The sequence below is a fragment of the Buceros rhinoceros genome, unplaced genomic scaffold, assembly GCF_000710305.1.
Source record: "Buceros rhinoceros silvestris isolate BGI_N320 unplaced genomic scaffold, ASM71030v1 scaffold4827, whole genome shotgun sequence".
Classification (NCBI taxonomy): Eukaryota; Metazoa; Chordata; class Aves; order Bucerotiformes; family Bucerotidae; genus Buceros; species Buceros rhinoceros.
The window spans coordinates 2,710-23,856 of NW_010421435.1; the positions used below are offsets into that span (position 1 = coordinate 2,710).

The following is a 21,147-nucleotide window of genomic DNA, read 5'->3' on the forward strand; positions in this document are numbered from 1 at the left end:
TATATGGTTGTTTTTTATTGTTTTTTTTTTTTTGTTTTTTTTTTTTTTTTTTTTGTAAGAGATGGTGGCGATTATGTCATCCAGTTTGAATGGTGGTTTCTGGAAAGTATCTCAAGTGTTTTACACCCAGAGCCTGAAGTCTGTAGGTAGTTGGTGCATTGTCACATTTAATTTGCAACTGCTATCTGGACAGTGTTGCTGAGAGTACTGTTTTAAATTTTCAGTACTATCGTCTAACCTGAGACTAGCAAGGCTGTCAGGGCTAATTTAACTGAGGCAGCTGCATGGTTTTGGAAATATGCAAGCCATTGCATGCACAAGTGTCCAGCTGTTGAAATAATAAACTCGGTGCTTTTTTTTTTTTTCCTGAAGGAGGGTGCAGGGAAAGGGAAGGGAATCCCTGTTTCTATCTCAGTAAACAATGAAACAAATAAGTCGTAGTTGGCATTTTCCTTTCTTATATTAGTTAATGTTAGAGAATTGGTGGCTTTAATTTTTTCCCTTGATAGTTCTCAACGTCATGCAAGAATCCTGTCCAAATAGTATTTCATCAGTGCATTTACCCCTTAGTGCTACCCTGTGGGGGTGGGGGGAATAACTGTGAGTGCTTTACCTTTGCCCTCACCCTTCCTAGCACACAATGGAGAGGGTCTTGTCTTAAAGGCGGTGACTTACTCTTCAGTTGCTCTACCTTTTCAAGGCACTAATTTTTTCAATTATTTGGTTTTGTATTTGACTGTTTCTCTTAGGAGAACATTTTGTTTCCTGCTCAGTTTGTAACTGGCTAGAATGTTCCAAAGTCAGCAGTCTAGAGCCCTGGGTGAGGAGTTTGGGTCGTGCTTTAAGTCACTACCACTGCTCTTAGGGACAAAAAACCTTTAGAACTTGGAGTCCTGCCTGTTCCATGCTGGAGAGCACAAGAACCTTGATGAGAATCCTACCAGAATGCAATTCTGCTTCTTGGAAATTAAGGTAAATATTTCCCTCCTCTGTCCACTGTCACTTAGTTGTTTTGGGTTTTTGTTTTGTTTTTGTTTTGTTTTTATTCCTCTCTAATAGTTTGCACCTCAGTCTTGTCAACTTTGTTTAAGAAAAAGAAATCCGCCTTATTTCATAATGTTTATATACATGAGAAGATAACATTTATCTTAATCTTTTCCTGTGCTACAGATGCAATGGATCAGCTTGAGCAGAGGGTAAATGAATTTTTTATGAACGCAAAGAAAAACAAACCGGAGTGGAGAGAAGAACAAATGACATCAATCAAAAAAGTAAGGATATCACTGGAGTGGGTCGCATTTTTCTTTTGCAAATGAAGATAACCTTAGAAAAAAATAGCTTATGATTGATGGAGACTTAAGCCTTCAGAACTGTGACTTCCCTTGGGCTTCCACAGAGATGGATAGAACTACCTATGAGGAGAAAAATGACTGAAAGGCATCTTTGATCAGGCATTTCTCTCTACTCTTACCCAATACTTGCTAGCATTTTAGAAATTAGGATCCTGAAATGGTGAGGAAACCGGTTACTAAACTTTCAGCTCAGACTTTTTGTTTCTACTTGTGCAACATGAAGTTATGTAAGTTCATTGGCTTTCTTTTAGAGGATATTTTTCAAGCTGATTTTCAGCATTTCCTGTGATTCCGCCTATCTCCTTGTATACTTTATACATACGGTATATGTAGCTTTAGGGAGGGAGGAATAAGAAGATGGATGTGTTTTGTTATATCCTTCAACACTCAGGCATTGGTGGTGGTATTACTAGCAAGGCAGTCCATCATTTTGTCAGGAGAAACTCCTTTGTAGTCTCCTATGCTTGCTACTTCAGCCCTTTATTTGGCCAAGAGTTTTGTTTTTTCCTTGATGAATATGAATAAATTTCTATGATTAAAAAAAAAAAAAAATCAGAGTTCTGATTTTGCTAGAGTAAATGAAAAATTCACTTTTGACTTTAGGTGAACCAAAATTTCAAGTTGTTTTTGCCTAGGCAAGGCACTTTTTGGTGGAAATTGAGAATAAAAAGACACTTAAACCTGTTTAAATCTAGAGTGAAAAAAAATAGTGTTTTGTGTGTGGAATTTCATGAGTTAGACTTTAAAATTGGATTACTTTAGTCAAATTATTTTATAATACACTCATGAGTGTATTATAAATGTATTTTAAAATAAACTATAGTTTATATATATATTATTTAACTACAGTGCTGGAAAGGGCTCCCCTCACAGTACTGGCTAGCATCATTTTGAAGGGGAGGGTTATCTGCAGTGATCCTAAAGATGCATATGAAGCAAAAGATAGCATCTCATTTTGAGTCCATAGCCTGATGCTGTGTAATATGAAATAAAACCAAGACTGTTTCTTTTGTTGTAGCATTTCTTGAAGAAATCTAAAGGAGGAAGTGCCATCTTGTATTGTCTGTGCCTTTTTCTACGGCACAGACAATAAATTGATGGGTATTATGTCTCTTTATCTAAAATGTAGCTGATTGTTGTTGACAGTAAAGTTTCACAGACTTGAATTTCTCCTTTTAACTTACATTTTGTGCTGGATAGCAATAGCTTAAAATGACTGAAATTGATTCACTTACATTCATAATCTTCTAAAAAAATTCTCTTTATAACAGGATTATTATAAGGCTTTGGAAGATGCAGATGAAAAAGTGCAACTGGCTAATCAAATATATGATTTGGTAAGTGGACAGAAGGCTTGTGGTTGCAACTGTGCTACCTGTACTGTTATGTCAGCTACATACAGATGGTTTTGCTGGTGAAAGAAACATTTAAGATTTTATTGATTTCTAAGAATTTTTTGGCTTTGGTTAATAATCATCACTTAAATACAAAACATGCAGAAATATTTTCACAAATCGTATGGTTTTCATGCATGTTGATTTTGTTGTTTTTTTTTTTTCTGAAAAGAGACCACGAACAAGTTACTCTTCCTTACAGCAGGAGGATTTTGAATTTATAGTATATTTAGTTTACATTTTCTCAGAGAACAGAACATGCAAGTCAGACTAAAATACAGTAGTAGACATAAAATAAATATTTCTTGTCTGCTTTAGTTTCACTTCACTAACCAAGTTACCTGACAGGTACAAATGACAGGTACATTCTGCTGTATGACTACAGGTGAAGAAAGCAATTGGAACATAGCATTCATAAGTGTTTCTTGCCATGATACTAGGTTTTTCATTTGGGTTTGGTTTTTTTGTGGGGTTTTGGTTTTTTTTTTGTTAACTTTCGGTACCCAAGACTATGCCATAGTTTACTCAAATGCACGAGAGTCTTTATGCTTTCAGTTTAGAGACCCTTTCACCCAGCACTGAAATTTTCTGTTGTGCAGTGTCGTACAAATTACAATTCAGTAAACTTGCGACTTCCCCAGGGCAGTCCGACCTCTTGTAAAGTGCACGTCATGTACTCTTCTTTCTCTTCACCTTTATATACGTGTACCCTCAATGCCCCTAAGTCCTCTTCATCTTTTTTCTCAAAAGAAACACACTGTGGCTTGGAACATTGCCTAGTGTAAGAGGAGGGCTTCTAGCTGCTCAGCCAATATGCAGCCTGATTGTATCCTGTGATTGACTGCACAGCTTAGGATCAACAGTGCTATGTTGGTGTTAACTCTGGTATCTCTGCTGAGTTAGGGAAATATAGGTGACCGAGAAGTGCCGCTTCTGTGTGTTTTCATACGTGCCTAATGCTGCATGGAGAGGATTGCTGGAAGGAAGATGCTTAGCAAGTCTGAGTTGAAGGATGTAAATATTCATGTTCTAGAACTGGATGCTCTTAATTGTTGCTTTGTCCCACAAACAGGTAGACCGTCATTTGAGAAAATTGGACCAGGAACTCGCTAAATTTAAAATGGAGCTTGAAGCAGATAATGCGGGAATTACAGAAATACTAGAAAGACGTAAGTATGCACGATTTTTATTTAAGAACTTGACAGATTTTCTGACAATTTGCAAAATTAAAATACCATACGCTTGTTAGTGGCCATCGGTATTTCCAGTTGTTTCAAAATTGTTTTAAGCCGTATACTTTTCATTAGTCAGTGATTCTCAATTTTAGTTTCAACCTCAATTTTTACCAGTGAAATCAAAGTACAACTGTGTAGTTAGAATTAACTTTTTTTGCACAATCGTGTACCTGTGAATTGCTACAGTAGGGTACAGAATTCTTTAAACCTGTTTTTAATGACTGTAGGTATTCAGGCAGTTATTTGAGCCTAAGCTTGCCATCTACCCCGCTGAAAGTGTACCATTTCTTACTTGAATTGATTGCCACCAAACTGCGGATGGTCATTAGTTACAGGTGTGGAATGTCAAGGTACTCAGTGGTTTTCTTGTTTTTTAATGGCAATAGAATGGGTTGTTCTGTAATGGAATAGCAAGGGAGAAGCATTTTGGGTAAGAAACCTGCATGCTTAACAAAAACAGCAATGCTTGTATTCAGAACGTGAACAAAAACATAATGTGACAGATTTTTGGCCAATGTGGTATAGAAGAATTTGGCATTTCTGTATGCGTCGGCATGTAGACATCAAGTTCAAATGTGGTTATGATAAATTTCAAAGTTGATTTAACTACTGTGATTATGGAGCTAAGAGGCAGCGACTGTTCTCATACCCAAGGACAGTGAAAAGTAATGTAAATCACTTGAAGAGATTCGGAATAAATATTCTTCCTTTGAACTTTGTGTGACTGTCATAAAAGGTGGGATGTTTTGGATATTTTATTTGTAATTGCTATTACAAATAACAGGCCCAAAAAGAAAACTATAAAGTAAGTGCTTTTAGTGAACTAGCAACTACAGAAAAGAACTAGTTTATTTTAGTTGGAATTCCAGCTGCAGTTTTAAGATATGATACTACCTTTGGCTGTTTGGTGAGGTAGGTAGGTAGGTAGAATTTCAAGAACTCAAAATAGAAAGGTACCAGGCTGCATGTTACAGCTTCAAGGCTTTTATTTTTTTTAATAAAGTGAAAAATACAAACCTCTCAACATTTTTAGTTTTCAGAATACATACATATTGTTGAGGTTCCACCAGAGGGCACCCTTTGGACTAGTTCATAACGGGATTAGTCTTAGCTCACCCAAAATATCTCCTTGTGCTTCGAACCTCTTCTAGAACAATTTTCTTAAAACTTTTGTAGCACTCTAATGTGCTTTTTGAAAGCACTGAAAAAGAGGTGAAGAAATGTTGACACTATAAATTTTGGAAAATGAGTGTGAATTACGGTTTTGAATCGTCTTCTATATAAATGTAAGTTGGTAGGTACTGCAACTAGTTCCACATCTTTTTTGCCAGATTGATAGACAAGCTGTTTTGTATTGTTTTAATGGAAATTTATTGTTAAAGTCCCTCTGATGCTGCGGTCATTTGGCTAATATTACAAGAAATGTTTTCATAGACATAGACTTGCATTTGCGTGTGTGTCCTCCCTCCTTTCTTTTTTTCTTTTTTTCTTCTTTGGTTTTTCATTCTTTGTATTTTGAATGTAAGAACATTTGGATACTGATCTGAAGCCCTTCCTGTTGAATGTTAGATCACCTTGAAGGATGTTGTTAGTGCTCATGTGTTTTGGCTCAGTGTGACAAGATGGACTAGGTGGCACAAGATGCTTTGTTAATGAAGTTTACCTAGTGTAATCTTATTTTCAATTCATATTGGTGTAGATTGTCAGTACTTCTGGTGTAGCATTCTCCAACTGTCACTGGCTTGTGTGCAATTCATTTGAATAAGTGGCATGTTGAGGGCAGTGTTGTTTGTTCTCCTTATTGGCATTGATTTTAACTTCTTGATTTCAGCAGCTGAACAGCAACAGTCACCAGGTTTTAGTTTAAAACTGTTCTTACTGTCTTCTGGTTATACTACAGGAAGGGTTTCAACTCAAGCAAAACTTCTTCTGATTAAAATAAATATTAACTGCATAGTGATTTGGTTAATATAAAGATTCATTAGTATCTAGAAGTCAAAATGGTGCCAATGATGCCTGAAATTTTCCTGTCCTTTTTTTATCTCCCTCTTAGGGTCTCTGGAGCTGGATACACCGTCACAGCCTGTGAATAACCATCATGCCCATTCTCACACTCCAGTAGAGAGTAAGTATTTGAAACTTAAAAACGTGTCTACTTTTTGCGTTTCCTGATTTTATTGTTTAGTAGTATTAGGAAAAAAACCTGTTAGGACCTTTTTTATTTCTCTAAACACTGATGGGGTGTAGAAGGTGTATTGTCAAAAAAAAAAAAAGATTATAATGTCTATTCAGAAGAAGTGCAAGAATGAAATAATAAGGTTTTGCTGATGGGAGTTAGTTGGAAGTGCTGTTTTATTATGTCTAGTCATAGTTTGACTTTCAAGCTGAGAAGGTTTTATGTTTAAGTTCCCTTCTTTTGTTTCATTTAGAAAGGAAACACAATCCATCTTCTCACCATAGTACAACAGATCATGTTTCTGAAAAGAAGTTTAAATCTGAAGCTCTTCTATCTACTCTGACTTCAGATGCCTCTAAAGAAAATACACCAGGTAATCTTTATTGTGTTGCATTTTATTACTTTTTAACTGGAAGAAGAGAAGCTAAATTATATTTGTGAGTTATTGTCTTTTGAAATCAGAGACTCATACCCTTTCCTCTGGGATTTCAGTCATTTGAAACATGAGAAATTTACAGGCATTTTTACTCATCTGTGTTGTCCATGCATCAGCTCCATGTTGGCTGTTTCTTTTTATTTGCATTGCTTGGAAGAAGATAACAGTTTCATTCAGCCAGTAGCAGAAATATAAGAGATCAGTGCATTATTCTGGGGAGAAAAAGAAATGCATGCAACAATTTCCAAAGTAAGGGAAAAGAATTTTCACTCTTTTTTTTTTTTAAGGGTTGGGCTAATGTGGCTTTCAGCTACAATAAAATGAAATGCTTTCATGTGAGTTGAGAACTCTTTTTGAGTAGTGAATAAACCACTCCCCACAACTTTCTGCCCGTTTTCAAAATTAGGGTGTTTCATAGTTTCTTTTCTGAAAATAAGAGATTGTGAGAGGTTACAGTAAGTAAACTACCTTATCTTTTGGAACTCAGTGCTGTTCATCTAATTTAAGTAGTCCTCCTCATATCCATGCTACTTTTCTTTTGAAGGAACTTCACATGAAGTGGCAAATAAAATATAACTATGTTTGAGCAGCTGTCAGTCTGTAAATGGCCATGGAAATCTGTGTTGCATTAAAACTGTCGTTTTTAGTTTTTTGAATTAAAGTTGTTAAAAGTTTTACTTCAGAAACAGTATAGGTGTATAGTCAAATTCTTGCCCTTTTCTTGTTTTGCTTTGATTTGCTACAGTAGTCAGCATCATTTCAACAGAGATTTGATTTATATAGACATAGACACAGCAGCTGCATCTGCTTTTGATAGCTGAATGTGATAGGGACGACTGTTTCTAAAATGACTCCTTTCACGTAAGGATAGGTGGGGAACAAACTTTTTTTTTTCCCCCCAAGCTGATACTGGCTGTGTCAAAGGACTTTTTAAACTCTTTTCCAAATGATCAAACTGCTCTGATGCATAAATGGAGTTCCTACTCTTTCACCGGTTGTCATATATAACTCTTCTTAAAATGCAAAGGACTTTAGTTTCATTTTGAATTTCATAAATGTGTTCTGTTCATCAAGGGTGTCGAAACAGTAATTCATCATCCTCTTCAAACAATGCATACAATACAAACTCTTCTCAACCATTGGCATCATATAACCTGGGCTCATTATCTTCAGGATCTGGGGCCGGTGCAATTACCATGGCAGCAGCTCAAGCAGTGCAAGCCACGGCGCAGGTAACGTCAAAACATTCTTGTCATTCTGCCATCCACTACTGATTAAGAAGGAAGCCTAGTGGGTTTTGGTTTTATTTTTTTTTTTTAAATCTGAATTCTCCTGATCACTCTCAGCAGATGTGATTCAGTCCTCATATTATAATTTTTGTTTATATGCTACAGTTTCATCCTGTAAAACTTGCATAAAGGGACAGCTTGTTTTCTAGCTTTTCCTGTAGCGTATTCTTACACCTTTTTACCACTTACTGTACATCATTTTGTTAACAGGGTAACTAATGAACCTGCACAAATAATTAGCAGTTAGCAGCATGGTATATGTCTTCTGTAAGAGCTCTATTGTGTAATCTGATACAGTGTCAGTATTCCTTTTAGATGAAGGAAGGAAGACGAACATCCAGTCTAAAAGCCAGCTATGAAGCCTTTAAGAGCAATGATTTTCAGCTTGGAAGAGAATTTTCATTATCCAGAGATTCAACTGGATATTCATCATCGGCTCTGGCATCTACGTTAACACAGACACTGAGTTCATCAACCACAGATTCACGAAGTGGTAGAAAAAGCAAGTAGGTTTTCTTACTTCTTGAATGCAATTACAGCTTTTAAGACAGCTAAGCTTTCTTTTAAATGTCGTGGACTGCATTAGAAATACTTCATATTTATTATCTAGGAAGGAGACACACAAAAGGTAGGTAATGCCTGATGGCTTTTTTTGTTCAAGGCTTTCTTCTTTTGCCCTCTCACTTTTTTTTCTTTAAGCGAACTCACTCCAAGTTTTCAAAGAAATGTCTTGATTTGCTTTTTCATCTGTGATAGTTCTTCCCTCATTTTTCTGTGTTTTGGCCTAATGGTAAATGTTGGGAATTACTATGCAATGGTTTGTGGATGGTTTCGAAATAATCTGGAGATCTGCTTCATGCCACTTCACAAATAATCACAGTGCTTTCTGATGGCTGACCATCTAGGACGGGAAACAAGAAATTTTATTTCTGGTTAAAATGAAATTGAAAAACATTTTAAACAACACAACATCACAACACATTGTGACAACAGTCATAAGTTGTACTTGAAAGAGTTTGTCTCAAAATTCCCATCCTTTTAAACCGACTTGCACTTTTTTCTTCATACAAATTGCTGTGTGTTCAACAGCTCAGTAATTTTGTCTTAGAAGCATTTTTCATCTGTGGATATCCTGGGTGTCAGATCTGACCTATAAGCAGAAGCATAGAATTTGTATTTTGGCACTGTTCCTGTGGAGCAATTGGTAATACTTGAGTGGAGATTAACATTGAATCTTCAGTCATCTTCAAAACACAGTTATCTATTGTACATGACATGTGACATTATTTATATGTAAATTCCTGTTTTATTGGTAACATCTTTTTTATGGGGACTTTACACCAAGGCTGTTGATGAAAAATTTTGTGAAGAAACATGTTCATTAAAGCCATTTGGCAGTTTAAAGCTGTTAAATTCCATTGATTAGAGTGTTTTGCACTTGTAAGCTGGTAAGGTTTGTCACCTTTTCCAAAGATCAGTGTGTCCATTTCAGTTCCTGCAATTACTGAATGAAATTTATTAGGAAAATGATGCTTTAGGATTTACACACTGCAGTATTTCAGAGACACAAAGTACTTGTTTTGTGATCCTTTCACTTGACAGGCAATGAATTTAATTTATGATACACTATTTTTTTCTTTGCCTGCCCCCCCACCCCCCACTTTCTTTTTCCTCTAGAAACAACAACAAATCCTCAAGTCAGCAGTCCTCATCATCTTCCTCTTCTTCATCTCTGTCATCGTGTTCTTCTTCATCTGCACTGGCACAAGAACTGTCTCAGCAAACAGCAGTAATACCAGAGTCTGATTCTAACAGCCAGGTTGACTGGACCTATGATCCAAATGAGCCACGATACTGCATTTGTAATCAGGTAAGGATGGGTTCCAACCTGAAATATAACTGGAGCTTCTGTTTCACTGTAGTTGAGCTTCCTGACTGCTAATTTGAAAATATTCTATCTGCAGTCTTTTGAAATTCTGATCTGTTTTAATTTGTTTACTGGTGATATGAATGATGAACTCAAATGTTGAGGCTAAAAATGAGCAGGTTTTCCAGTGACATACCTGGAGAGTTTTAAATCTTTTAATGGAGACATCAGGAATAATGAAATTCAAAACCGAACAGGTTTGCAGTGAATTTAGTTGACATTCTAGGTTAGTGGGAAATTTTCCTGGTCTCTCCTACTTTCCTTTAAAAAAACCCTGTGAACATAACAAAAGCCAAAAAACTTCACAAATGAAAAATAACCTCATGAAACAAAAAGTTTTGTAAAAGCCACCCAGAAATTTGAGAAACAAAATGACAGCATGAGGAACTTGTATTGAAAAATGCCTGTTCTTATTTTAAACACTTTAAGTTTATAAACTTTTACAGTTTATAAAATTCTGTAGTTCTCTGGGAAGTATTTGTTTGTTTCAAACAAAGTGCTTGAAATTGTCATGTATGCAACATCGGTATAATATTGAAAACTGGACTGTGTATCTGAGCACTCTTACTTAGACCAAAACGTGCTTTGTTCTGATTTTGAATGCTGACCTTTTTTATCCAACCTGAATTATGCAGAATTTCTTTTTTTCTTCATAAAAATTTTTTGAAAATCAATTTGCTGTGAACTCATTGTTTGGGTTGTGTAACAAAAGAAAAATTTATTGCTGCTCTTAATGAAAAAACTCCTCAAAAGAAGAAACCTGAACTTTTGCCCTTTAAAAATGTTGATTGCTTCTAATTAGTAATATAGTTACTAATAAGGGGATTTTTTTTCTTATTTACTAGGTATCCTATGGTGAAATGGTAGGCTGTGATAACCAAGATGTAAGTAATAAAATTCAAAATGTTCATGAGAGGCTCGTGCATGTAACTATTGCTTGCAGGAGTTACTTTTCTTTAGAGTTGGTTTTAGAGTAGAGGTCTTTAATTTTAGAGTAATGTGCATATGAGTTGAACCATTCTTCAAGAAACTTCTCATCTGTCACCATAGTTCACATTTTTTCAGAAGGCTTCACTCTTTGCTGGGAAGTTTTGACATCGTTAAAATGTCCTTTATTTCTAGGAACCTTTAGCCGTGTCGCTACTAATATCAGTTGTCCCCATAAAATAAAAAGGCTTTAAAAGAGCAGTTGAATGTAATTGCGTATTTAGTGAGATAACTACATTTAAACAGAACTGAGTGATAAGATTACTGTTGTGTCAGTGTTTTCAAAGTAAGCATTTCAAAGCACAACATTACTACTTTTGCTGTTACGTGAGTCTGCATATGACTCCTAGAATTTTCATTGCTTTCCTTAGCCTGTTGAGTGTGTGTTAGGGACTGAGATCCTCCTCTCTTCTCGTTTTGTCCCGTGACTTTGTGCAAAAAGCAGAATCTATGCTTTTTACTCATGCTTCATTTTCAAAGAATTGTCTGTGTGATAGATGTTTTGAAGAAAACCCAAATCCCAAACCCTGTCTTCAACTCTGTTTTTCTAGTGCCCTATTGAGTGGTTCCACTATGGGTGCGTCGGACTGACAGAAGCACCGAAAGGGAAATGGTACTGTCCGCAGTGTACGGCTGCAATGAAGAGAAGGGGCAGTAGACACAAATAAGTTTCTTCATCTGGAAAACAAGTTACATACTAAAGGTTTTATAGAGGACTTAGGAGGGGAAGGAACCCCCACCACACTTCCTTGCAACCACTTAAAAGTTAACATAGCAGTCATCTTGAACTATTGATTTTGCTAGTTGTGTTTTAATATTGTAAGTAAATTATTTATGCACATTGATGTGCTACAGATACTATTTCAATGAGCCTTGGGTTGTTCCAGTGGCCAACATATGCAGACATTTGTACTATCAAACCATTTTCTCTAAGCAGTGGGCATTCTACAATTATTCAATCTTCAAAAAAACGCCGATTAAGTCAAGATTTTAAATGTATGTTTTATATTCAACAGATATATTCTGCTGCATGTACTGTACGCAAGAGCTGTTATGTAACACTGTATATAAATGGTGCAAAAAGTCAGTGCTTCTGAAAAAAAATAACGAGACAATGGTTTTTAAAATGCCTTTATAGCTTTGGTTCTTTATGAAACTTTATTCAGCAGGCTGAAGAAAATGGTTCTTGTATACAGCGGGCTGTTGTCCTCTAGGGTACTTGAGTATGTAAAAACAAAAAAATGCTGTAGAATAAAATGAACTTGTGCCATTAGTCTTTCTATGTTTCTGCTCCAGAGAAGGCGCAGGCCATAAAAGGAAAAAAAAAGGTGTTAAAGTGATGATAAATTTTTATACCAAATGTGTTTATTTTTTTGTGCAAGTAATCCTTTAAATTTGAATTGTATTAGGTGTTACAATAAAACAACCTCAACTCCTCAAATTAATGTTTTCTGTACATTTGTCAAAAAAAAGGTTTGTTCCTGAAATGGTTTCAGAAGAATGTAGCTAAGTTTGCATAAGAAATTGCTACAGGTGACCCACGTGAAGAGTCATCGTACAGGAGGACTTTCTCTGGTGGGTGGATAACTAATACATATGGAGGCAAATGCCAAAATACCACTTGCCTTACTGTCTCTATCTCCAGATGATAAGTGTCACCTGCTTAAATGGGCACAAAAGTTCTGTTTTCCATGTGGTTAAAATAAAAGAAATACCTCTACTGTGCCAAGAGATATCCACAGGCGGTATCACCTTCCTCTTTCCATGGCACAGAGGGAAATAGGAAGGGAAGGAGAAAACCATGGTGAGTGTCTTGCAGCTGCCACATTCCATCTTGGACAGTGGTTTTCACATAAAAACCAATACATAGTTCAGGAAAGAGGAGAGGGAGAAATAGTTCATCCTGCTGTGGAATCCATAGAGTAATAGGGAGGATCATGTTAGGAAGCCTAAATGGAGGCTCATAAGTGGTTGGATCCGTTAATTGTACAGATTGTACCAGATCAGAAAACCGATCTTTAAATTAGACCCTTGTCCATGAATATAATGGAAAGATTTTCTGTATTTTTCCACGCTTGTTTATTTTGGACATAGTCTGTAGATTTCCTGTCACTGATGGTTTCCTTTTGCTGGTTTTGTATGGCTCTTTATTGCAGCAGTACTGAACAGAAACAAGGTGATTGCTCCCTTTTCTTTCTCCTTCCTTCCACTACTGAAAAAATACCCTTTCCCTTTGGAATAAGAGATTTTACTTCAGTGCCGGGTTGCTCTTTGAGCTGTTAGGCTAGGCTGGAAGATCTTGACCATACTTGCTTCCCAAACCCATGCAAATGGGGAGGAGCGAGAGCGAGAAGCAGTGTTTCAGTGAATGACTATGCCAGTTGTGTCAGGGAAATAAAAAGAGCGAGGCTCATTACCAGTAGGAGTATGTGCAGAAAATTCAGGCTTTACCTAAACCACATAGTAACCAGGCATTTATTTAAAATCGAAAAAAGTAGGCAGCTTAAATCCATAAACTGGGTGAAAGTAGATGTGTAAGAAGGGAAATGTGATTATGGATGATAAATAGACTTTGGAAAAAAAATAGGATAGATGTAGAAAACAAACAGCAAAGAGCAGTGTAACTTAAGGTTCCATTAAAACTGGGAACTGAACCCACTGTGTATGTATTTCTGTGGAAATGTCAGCCTAAAAAACCACTTGAGGACTAGAATATCTGGTTTTAAGTGACACTGCTGAGACAGCACAGATAACGCATTCTTTGTTCTGCTGGAACTGGTGCCATGCTATGAAGTTAAATTGAACTGAAGTTAAATAAGCAACAGGTAATCATCTAGACTCCCCTTGGACTGAATAGTTGTCTCTAGGACATTAAAAATTAAGACAATATATAGCAAAATCCCTCACTCTGATGGTAAACATACCTAAGGTGGTGCAGAGAGTGCAAATCCAAATAAAAATTTCAGGTTTTAGAGTGAGCATTGATTTGTTTTTCCATTGGACAATATAATTTTTTTTCATGAAGAGAATTCACAGCTAAGAGAACTCACAAGAGGAAAAAACTTGCCTTTATCCTCACAAATACATCAGGATTTTGTGTCTAAGTGAAGAAAATAAAAATGGACAAATATGAAAAATGTGGGGAAAAAATGTAATACATAAGTCAGACATGTAGAACAGTAAAACCTGTGCATGCTTTTGTTTTCTTCTAAACAGGAAGACTGTGAAAGAACCTTCAGGGTCAGCATCTGATTATGGTGCAAAAAGCACTGAAAATCTACAAGACAAGCAAAATTACTTCTTCACTGTGCAAGAGATTATACAAATTTGAATACCAGGAAACCTTTCTGCAGGTTGCTTGAGGATTGCTCTCAAAGTAAGGCACCTATAGAAATGGGACTGCAGCAAACTGGTGGGACCAAACCTGCCTGAGAGTTCTAGAAGAACTCACAAATGGAATATATGAGCAATTATTATATATTTTAAAATGTCTAAAGGAATGGAAAATTATAAAAAATGCCAATTTATAAAAACCTTCAAGATGGATCTACAAGCTTGATTATTATTTCTTTGTATATAGATAGAAACTGATAAAGACTAGAATTACTGTGTGTGAGTAGTTACATATTGGCAGAGTCCTTGCCTCGTGGTCATCGGAGTTCTCGGAAGGCTTCCCTCAGTAGACAGACAGGTTGATGTATATAGGATCTCTCATTAAAGGTTCTTGAAAAACCAGATATGCAATGGTAAAAAAGGTCCCTTAATGTAATGGTGTCCTGGTTTGAGTTAGAACAGAACTAATTTTGTTCACTGATTTTAGTTTTGAGTTCAGTCTCTTCTAGTTAACAGCATGTTTTTTAGACAGCATCTGCTTCGAGAAGTGACAATGCTGGATGTTTAAGTTACTACCAGGGACTGGTGTGCAGAAGGCTCTTGTGAGGACCAAAGTCACTGCTAAATCCTGTGTGCCACATTGGGTTGCAGTAAGTTAGAGGTCGCACCTGTGGGAAGGAGCGGACAGGACAGGTGACCCTAAACTGACCAACAAGGTGTTCCATCCCATAGATGTCACATTCAGTAGAAAGCTGAGGGTCTCACTCTCTCTTGCTCTCTTCTTCAGGGGCCGACATCTAAGGAGGGCTCTGTCTGTTCTGCCTTTGATCCCAGGCCGTGCATTCCTGAATCCAGTTCCAGAATCCAGCTCCTGAATCCGGTTCACATCTGTTGTTGAGCCCAGTCTGGGACTTACCCAGTGTCTGCCCACAGCACTGTATTGTCATTACGGGGGGTTGGGTTCGGTATTGGCATTGTATATATTTGTATATGTTTTATTTTATTGTTATTATTTTCATTAAGGCAGTTTTAGTTTTCCAATCCGTAAGTCTCTCCCATATTCCCTTTCTATTCCCCTTTGAGAGGGGTGGGAGGTGGGTGGGTGTGGTAATAGAGAGCATCTGTCATTCCTCTGGTGGCCAGCCCAGCCTTAACCTATTACACATGGCTATTTGTAAAACAGAATAATGAAGAGAAAAGGAATAAATTCCCAGTATTCCCAACAAGGAGAGACTGCTGAAGGAGTCCAGGAGGACTCTGCTGCTCAACAGAAGGTCGGCTAAGGAGGGGTAAATAGTAACATAATGTTTGCATTTATGTTGGGTTCTCAAAAATAACAGAAATGGGAAGTGTTGGACATAACAGAATAATCTCAGGATACTGAGTGTCTGATAAAATGGAATATGTAATTCAACAATTGCTAAAATAATGTAAATGTAAAATAATATTTAAAATAATACCTAATTTGCATTTTACCCACAGCTGAGGCCTCTGAAGTAGCTGTTGCTATGTAGGAATGTGATTTTGGACTTACCTAGGTAATTTTATGGAAACATCAGCTCATTGCTCAGCAGCACATCAGACAAGTGCTAAGAATTACTCAGTAGGAGGTAAAGAATTAAGCAGAAAACAGCTTTACACTGTGTAAATTGATGTGCACTCGGGTCTGAATGCAGTATAAAATTCTGGTCCATTCCGCTGCAAAAATGTAGCAAAACTAGGGAAGGCTCAAAGTAGTCAAAGCTGTGCAATGACAACTCACCTGAGAAGCAGCTGAATAGTCTGGGACTCCTCTGGCTGGGAAAGAGGTGGCTCAGTGAGGATGTAACAGTGGTCTATAAATTCAGGAGTGCTGTGGATGTGTGTCCTGTGAGAGAAGAACTAGTAGGGAGGTAGCCAGTCCAAACTGAAAAAAAAAGAGGAGCATTTTTCACATGTGGTGTGATTAAATTGTAAAACTGGCCATACAGCTTACATGAGTGTGAACAGTGACTGAGATGTTAATGAAAGCAAAGCCCATGGATGCATAAAATGCGAAGGTAACATGTCTGGATCAAAAACTCACTGAAGGCTGATCACCAGGAATTAAGAGAGTTTGTAACCAGGGAGGTGTTCCTGGATGCCTGTGTCAGTCTTACAATCCTCTGGCATCCACCACTGAATGCTGTTTGATACAAGACACTAGGTTAGGTCTCCCTTCAGCATTATGCAGTGCAGCCGCCTTTAGTTTCATCACAGTGCTCCAGCATTTGGGTGAATTTTTAGGATGAGGAGGTATCTGTGGTACTACAAACTGAGAAGTAATGTGTTAAGCGCTGTGACAGTGCAAAAAGTGGTCTTTGCCTTGTAAACTGTGTCGTCGGGGTTGTGAAGAAGTAACATTTTTTTCTGGGCCGTAGGTTTTATTTAGTCTGGGTCCGAAATACATGTATGCTTCCTGCTCTGAAAAACCCACTAGGTTTTCTCTCTGAATAGCACAGAATAATTTGCACTCTTGTCTTCTTTACCGAACTTTGCAAAATTCTTTGTTCAACTACACAAAGACTAGAATTTCTGAGGTTTGTTTCCCTTTTCTGTTCCCCTTCACCAGGGACGTGCCACCATGAGCTGGCTTTTCTTGGCAGTTTCTTCATCCCCCACCTCATGCTGCTGGAATGTCTGGACCATCCACTTGTCTTGTTCAACAGATGTGACAGGTAACAAAAGATAGACTCAGGTGGCCTTCACCTTGACAGCAGAGGGTTCAGTTTTGCACTTACGCTGAACACCTCTGAGAAGCAAAATTGCAGGAAGGATAAAGGTCTGGCTTTTTATGCTCTCTTAGCAGTTTTGTTACTCTTCCCAGGACTGCCTAAAATGTTTTTGAGAATAATGTAACTAAAAAAAGAGAAAATGCCATACTGAAGTGTATCTATACTGATTTACAGTAATATTACTCTAGCACTTTCAAGTCCATATCTTGCTTCTATATGCTTGTATGAAATTCCTTCAAGACAAACAGCAGCTTTCTCCTCTAGATAGATCTTGTATTTAGGAGCTACTTGAGCATACAAAAGTTGTCAACAAGTTGAATGTTTACTCACAGACTTGTGCTTGCATACATCATGTTTTATATTTTAGAAAAAACAATGGTTTCTTACTTTAGATCATAATAGATTTAAAGTCTTTATTATAAGCATGACTTTACCGGTTTGCTAACTGTATTCCCTTTGTCTACTAAAAAAGAAGAAATTCCTGAAGGTATTGAAAAAAGCCCCTGGCATATTACAGCTATAGTAGAGAAACACTTGCCTCATGACTGTACAAGAAATCTACCTAGTGCAGCAGAAAATGACAAACAATGTTAGGATCCACAGCTGTTTTAACATTTTTAAAGACCTAATACTTATTTGTACCTTGTACCTTATATTATGAAAACCTTCCTATTATGAAAACCCTTATATTAAGGGTTGTCACTGCTCTGTTCCTTCTCAACATTTATTCAGCAATGCCATCTACATGAAATCAAATCTGTATGCCCAGATAACTGGCTACTGCCAATTAAAAGAAGTTTTACTGAAGTTTAAAATTGCCATGAAGGGCTTCTTAACATAACTAAAGTAGATGCAGTTGTTCAGCTACAAATTGTATATATTTTAATAAAAATAGCAACATTTGGGGAAATCCTAAGTTTACTTTTGTTGCTGTAGACAGACTTATTTATTAGGTCAACAGTTAACTTGGTTTTCCTAATTAGGGTTATACTAAGCTTTTCTTTCTAGAATAAATAATAGATACATTGTACTTGCACACTTGAGAACTTGTAAGGTGAAAATGGGAACAATGGGGAGATAATTTTACATTGCTTCCACCTGCAAAATTGTGGCCTTATGATTTCAAAGCAAGTTTTGCCGTTTCTTTTCAGAAAAAGACATGTGGGATCTGTGTTTGGATAACCTTGCAAGCATGATTGTAGTTAAGTGCTGGAAGGGGTCATCAGGGAAGTGCTGTGCGGTTGAGGAATCCTTTCTTGTCAGAAGCACAAAAATTTTTTTGCCCATGTTGATTAAAGAAGTGGTTTTTACAGCTCTGTTTTATTTTGGTGAGGCTAAAAATGCATACTGGGGGGGTGGGGGGTGGGTAAAAGTAAGTGCTCATCATCTTTAAAAATTGGTTTAATTGATGTTCAGTTATGTAGTTTGCTTGAAAAGGTGACAAATTGGACTGTTTCTTCTGTGATTAATTCATCTTGATGTAAGTTATTTAAAAATGTGTTTAATTTATCTGTCGTGTTATTTGAGGTTAAATTAACCTCAGGCTTTTAAAGAAAGCACATTCTATAGATGCATGGATTAGTCAATAGTTGAATGAACTGACAATAAAAACATGTTCCTTAGTCAGGTCTGGAAGATGAAATGGTTCTACAGTCAGTAGTATTGACCAACCCCTTATTTTAATTTAGGAAGGTATAGCATACATTTCCTAGGAGGGACGTTCCTGACAGCCTAATACACTTGGAATGGCTAAGGAACTGAGGAATAAACAGAAGTTAAGCTAGGAGTTATTTTAAAATTGCCCTCAAAAATTAAAATGATGTGTTAATAATGTTAATCCAGAGTAGAAATTTTCTTGGACACTGGCTTAAAGCATGTCTTTGTGCACAGAAGCACTGATTTCAGGAGTAATGATTACCTTTGAAAGAGTCACTTACATCAGAACAGTTCTGCCTGCCTCTTCTATAACATCATTGGTGCTCTTGTAAGACATAAGTACAATCTAAAAAATGCACTGGGTAAACATCTCAGTGAAGTTTCAGCCCAGGACAGAAAAACTAAAAATGATTCTCAAAAACAAAAATGAGAAAAAAAAATCCAACTTTAAGGTGTTTGGTTAGTGTCGCCATTAATGTTCAAGATCTACGAACTTTTCATTTTGAAAGTGCTTTCCAAACACTCACCTGTGCCTATTTACTTAAAGACTTCTGTTGAGAGGGTGAAAGGAATGTACTGGGAATGCCTCTTTATGGAAGCTGACAAGCCTTCTGACAGAGAAGATTTTAAGTTTCCCTATTGTTTAAATTTTAAGCAGTAATATTTAAACTCGTGAAGGAAGGAATCATCTAAATTCATTGTTTGTAATTACATCAGCACGTTATAAAACTGTTACCTGATTTCACATTTGGCTAACGACAGCATGATTTTAAATCAACCCCAAATATTGCCAATAATTCTCTTTCTAAAGACTCCTTTAAAATAATCAAATCAGCTATCACCCTTATATACATTATATTAATTTTCAGTGTTTGCACTGCCATGTTTTACATTATTTTCCAAAACAAATAGTCTCTTCAATATGCTTCAGTTTTAAAAGTACATCAAACATAGTTATATGGAAATAGTAATCGATTTAAAAATTTTAATAAACACTTATTCTGCTACTTCATACTGTATTTCAGAGGGATTCTGATTTGGTTATATTTTGGTAGTATTTTAATTTTTGCAAAATCAAATCCTAGCAATACTATATCTGCCTCTAGTCATAGAACATACCTCCAAAATTAAAAAATATGACAAGACAACCCCCACAACCCAATCATCACATAATGAAAAAAGAAAAACCACTTGTATTCTTTTTCTATTCTCTGGACAATTTGAATTAGGTGTGAATTGTAGAAAATGACAGGAAAACATTTTAGATCTCTCAGACCTGAGAAACATATTTCTTAAACCTTGCTTTTTCAACAGACCCTTGCCTGGAATGCTAGTTTTACACATGACCCATTTAATCAAAACAGTTGAGGTCACCCAGTATGACAGTATGATGTTCAGCTTCCACCCAGCAGTTCAGCATGATGTCCCTCCCTCAGTTTCAGCTTTCAAGCCATTTCCTCCCAGCTTGCTGCAACAGCGTCAGGCGTGTTTTGAGCAAGCTGTGCAGTCAAACAGAGCAGAGCTGACGCAGCGTAGTGTCTCTTTGTGGGGCAGGACACAAAGAACATGTCAGACCTTATGCCAGCTGCAGTGTGGACTTTCTGTGTGGCCTCCTTCACTGTATTTATTCTGGCTACCTTGCTTTTGTTTGATGTAAAAATTGGTTGAACCTGGGTTTCAGCTTTACTTTTAGAAGTACCCTGTGGAGTATGTTGCCAAAAATCAGTGCTTAAAAGATGTAATATTCTTAAGGGTATTTCTAAAGTAACTTCTGTGCCAGAGTGGTTGCTGTTACCTTGTTCTGTAGCAATCCTGCCATGGCGGCTGGGCTCGTGAGAGAAAATGTATAGTTATAATCAGATTGATAAACTTGGAAGTATGCCATTATTTTTTCTGCTTGTCTCCGTGAACCACAAAATAGCATGTTTTCTATCTCCACATGTTCTATTAGCTTGTACAATAATTCCTCATATATGTGCACAATATGTGAAGTGCCCCAGGTGCCGCAAGACAGAACTGGCTTTTTGTTTATTCTGACAGCACCATGAGAATGCAACAAACTAGAATGAACTGTTATATACTCTAGTATACATAATAATGGGTGGTCTTGATGAGGCCGGTTAAATGTAGTTTTCTGTGTGATGTGGTTGTCCTAAAACTCTCCTTGCTGACAGAGGAGCTGCATTAAACAAATATCTCTCAATATAAAGCCTTCTGATAGGAAAAAATCAAGTACTTGTTCCCTTGTGCCTAAAACACCACATCTATGGACTCATCCACTGAAGTCAGTGGAGGCCGCGATGTGGTTGTACATTTATACAGACATTTACTGTACTGGGGCTAACCAAAATGTAATGACCAAAATGTCTGAAATGATTGGGACCTGAAAAAATTGGTCCAGAATTATAGGGCTTATTTGCCAGTTGTGGCAGGCGCATCAGCAGCAGCAGCACAGGCTAAATCATCTAGAGGGCGACACGGAGGCAGCTGTAGGTACCTGAGAGCATTGCACCCTTTTTTTGTATGCATACAATAAAGGCGACAATACTTTCTTGTTTGTAGGAGACTTCCATTTGTTTCCCTGCTGCCAAAGAGGATCAGGGGACTGC

General features: G+C 37.0%; 1 protein-coding gene across 1 annotated transcript; it reads left to right on the forward strand.

The window, feature by feature from the left end:
• Positions 1-1,175: 1,175 nt before the first annotated feature.
• ING3 (inhibitor of growth family, member 3) lies at positions 1,176-12,237 on the forward strand. Its single transcript, XM_010139656.1, has 10 exons — positions 1,176-1,271; positions 2,624-2,689; positions 3,819-3,915; positions 6,035-6,106; positions 6,411-6,530; positions 7,668-7,825; positions 8,198-8,388; positions 9,560-9,752; positions 10,655-10,693; positions 11,348-12,237. Exons 1-10 carry the CDS (start codon positions 1,176-1,178, stop codon positions 11,462-11,464), a joined length of 1,149 nt encoding a protein of 382 aa, XP_010137958.1. The 3' UTR covers positions 11,465-12,237.
• Positions 12,238-21,147: the final 8,910 nt, after the last annotated feature.

Excerpts from the sequence above, each read along its gene's own strand:
- ING3 (XM_010139656.1), top strand. The coding sequence starts at position 1,176 with ATGGATCAGCTTGAGCAGAGGGTAAATGAATTTTTTATGAACGCAAAG. Across the intron at positions 3,916-6,034 it reads TACAGAAATACTAGAAAGAC|GGTCTCTGGAGCTGGATACA; the intron begins GTAAGTATGCAC and ends TCTCCCTCTTAG. Across the intron at positions 6,107-6,410 it reads TTCTCACACTCCAGTAGAGA|AAAGGAAACACAATCCATCT; the intron begins GTAAGTATTTGA and ends TGTTTCATTTAG.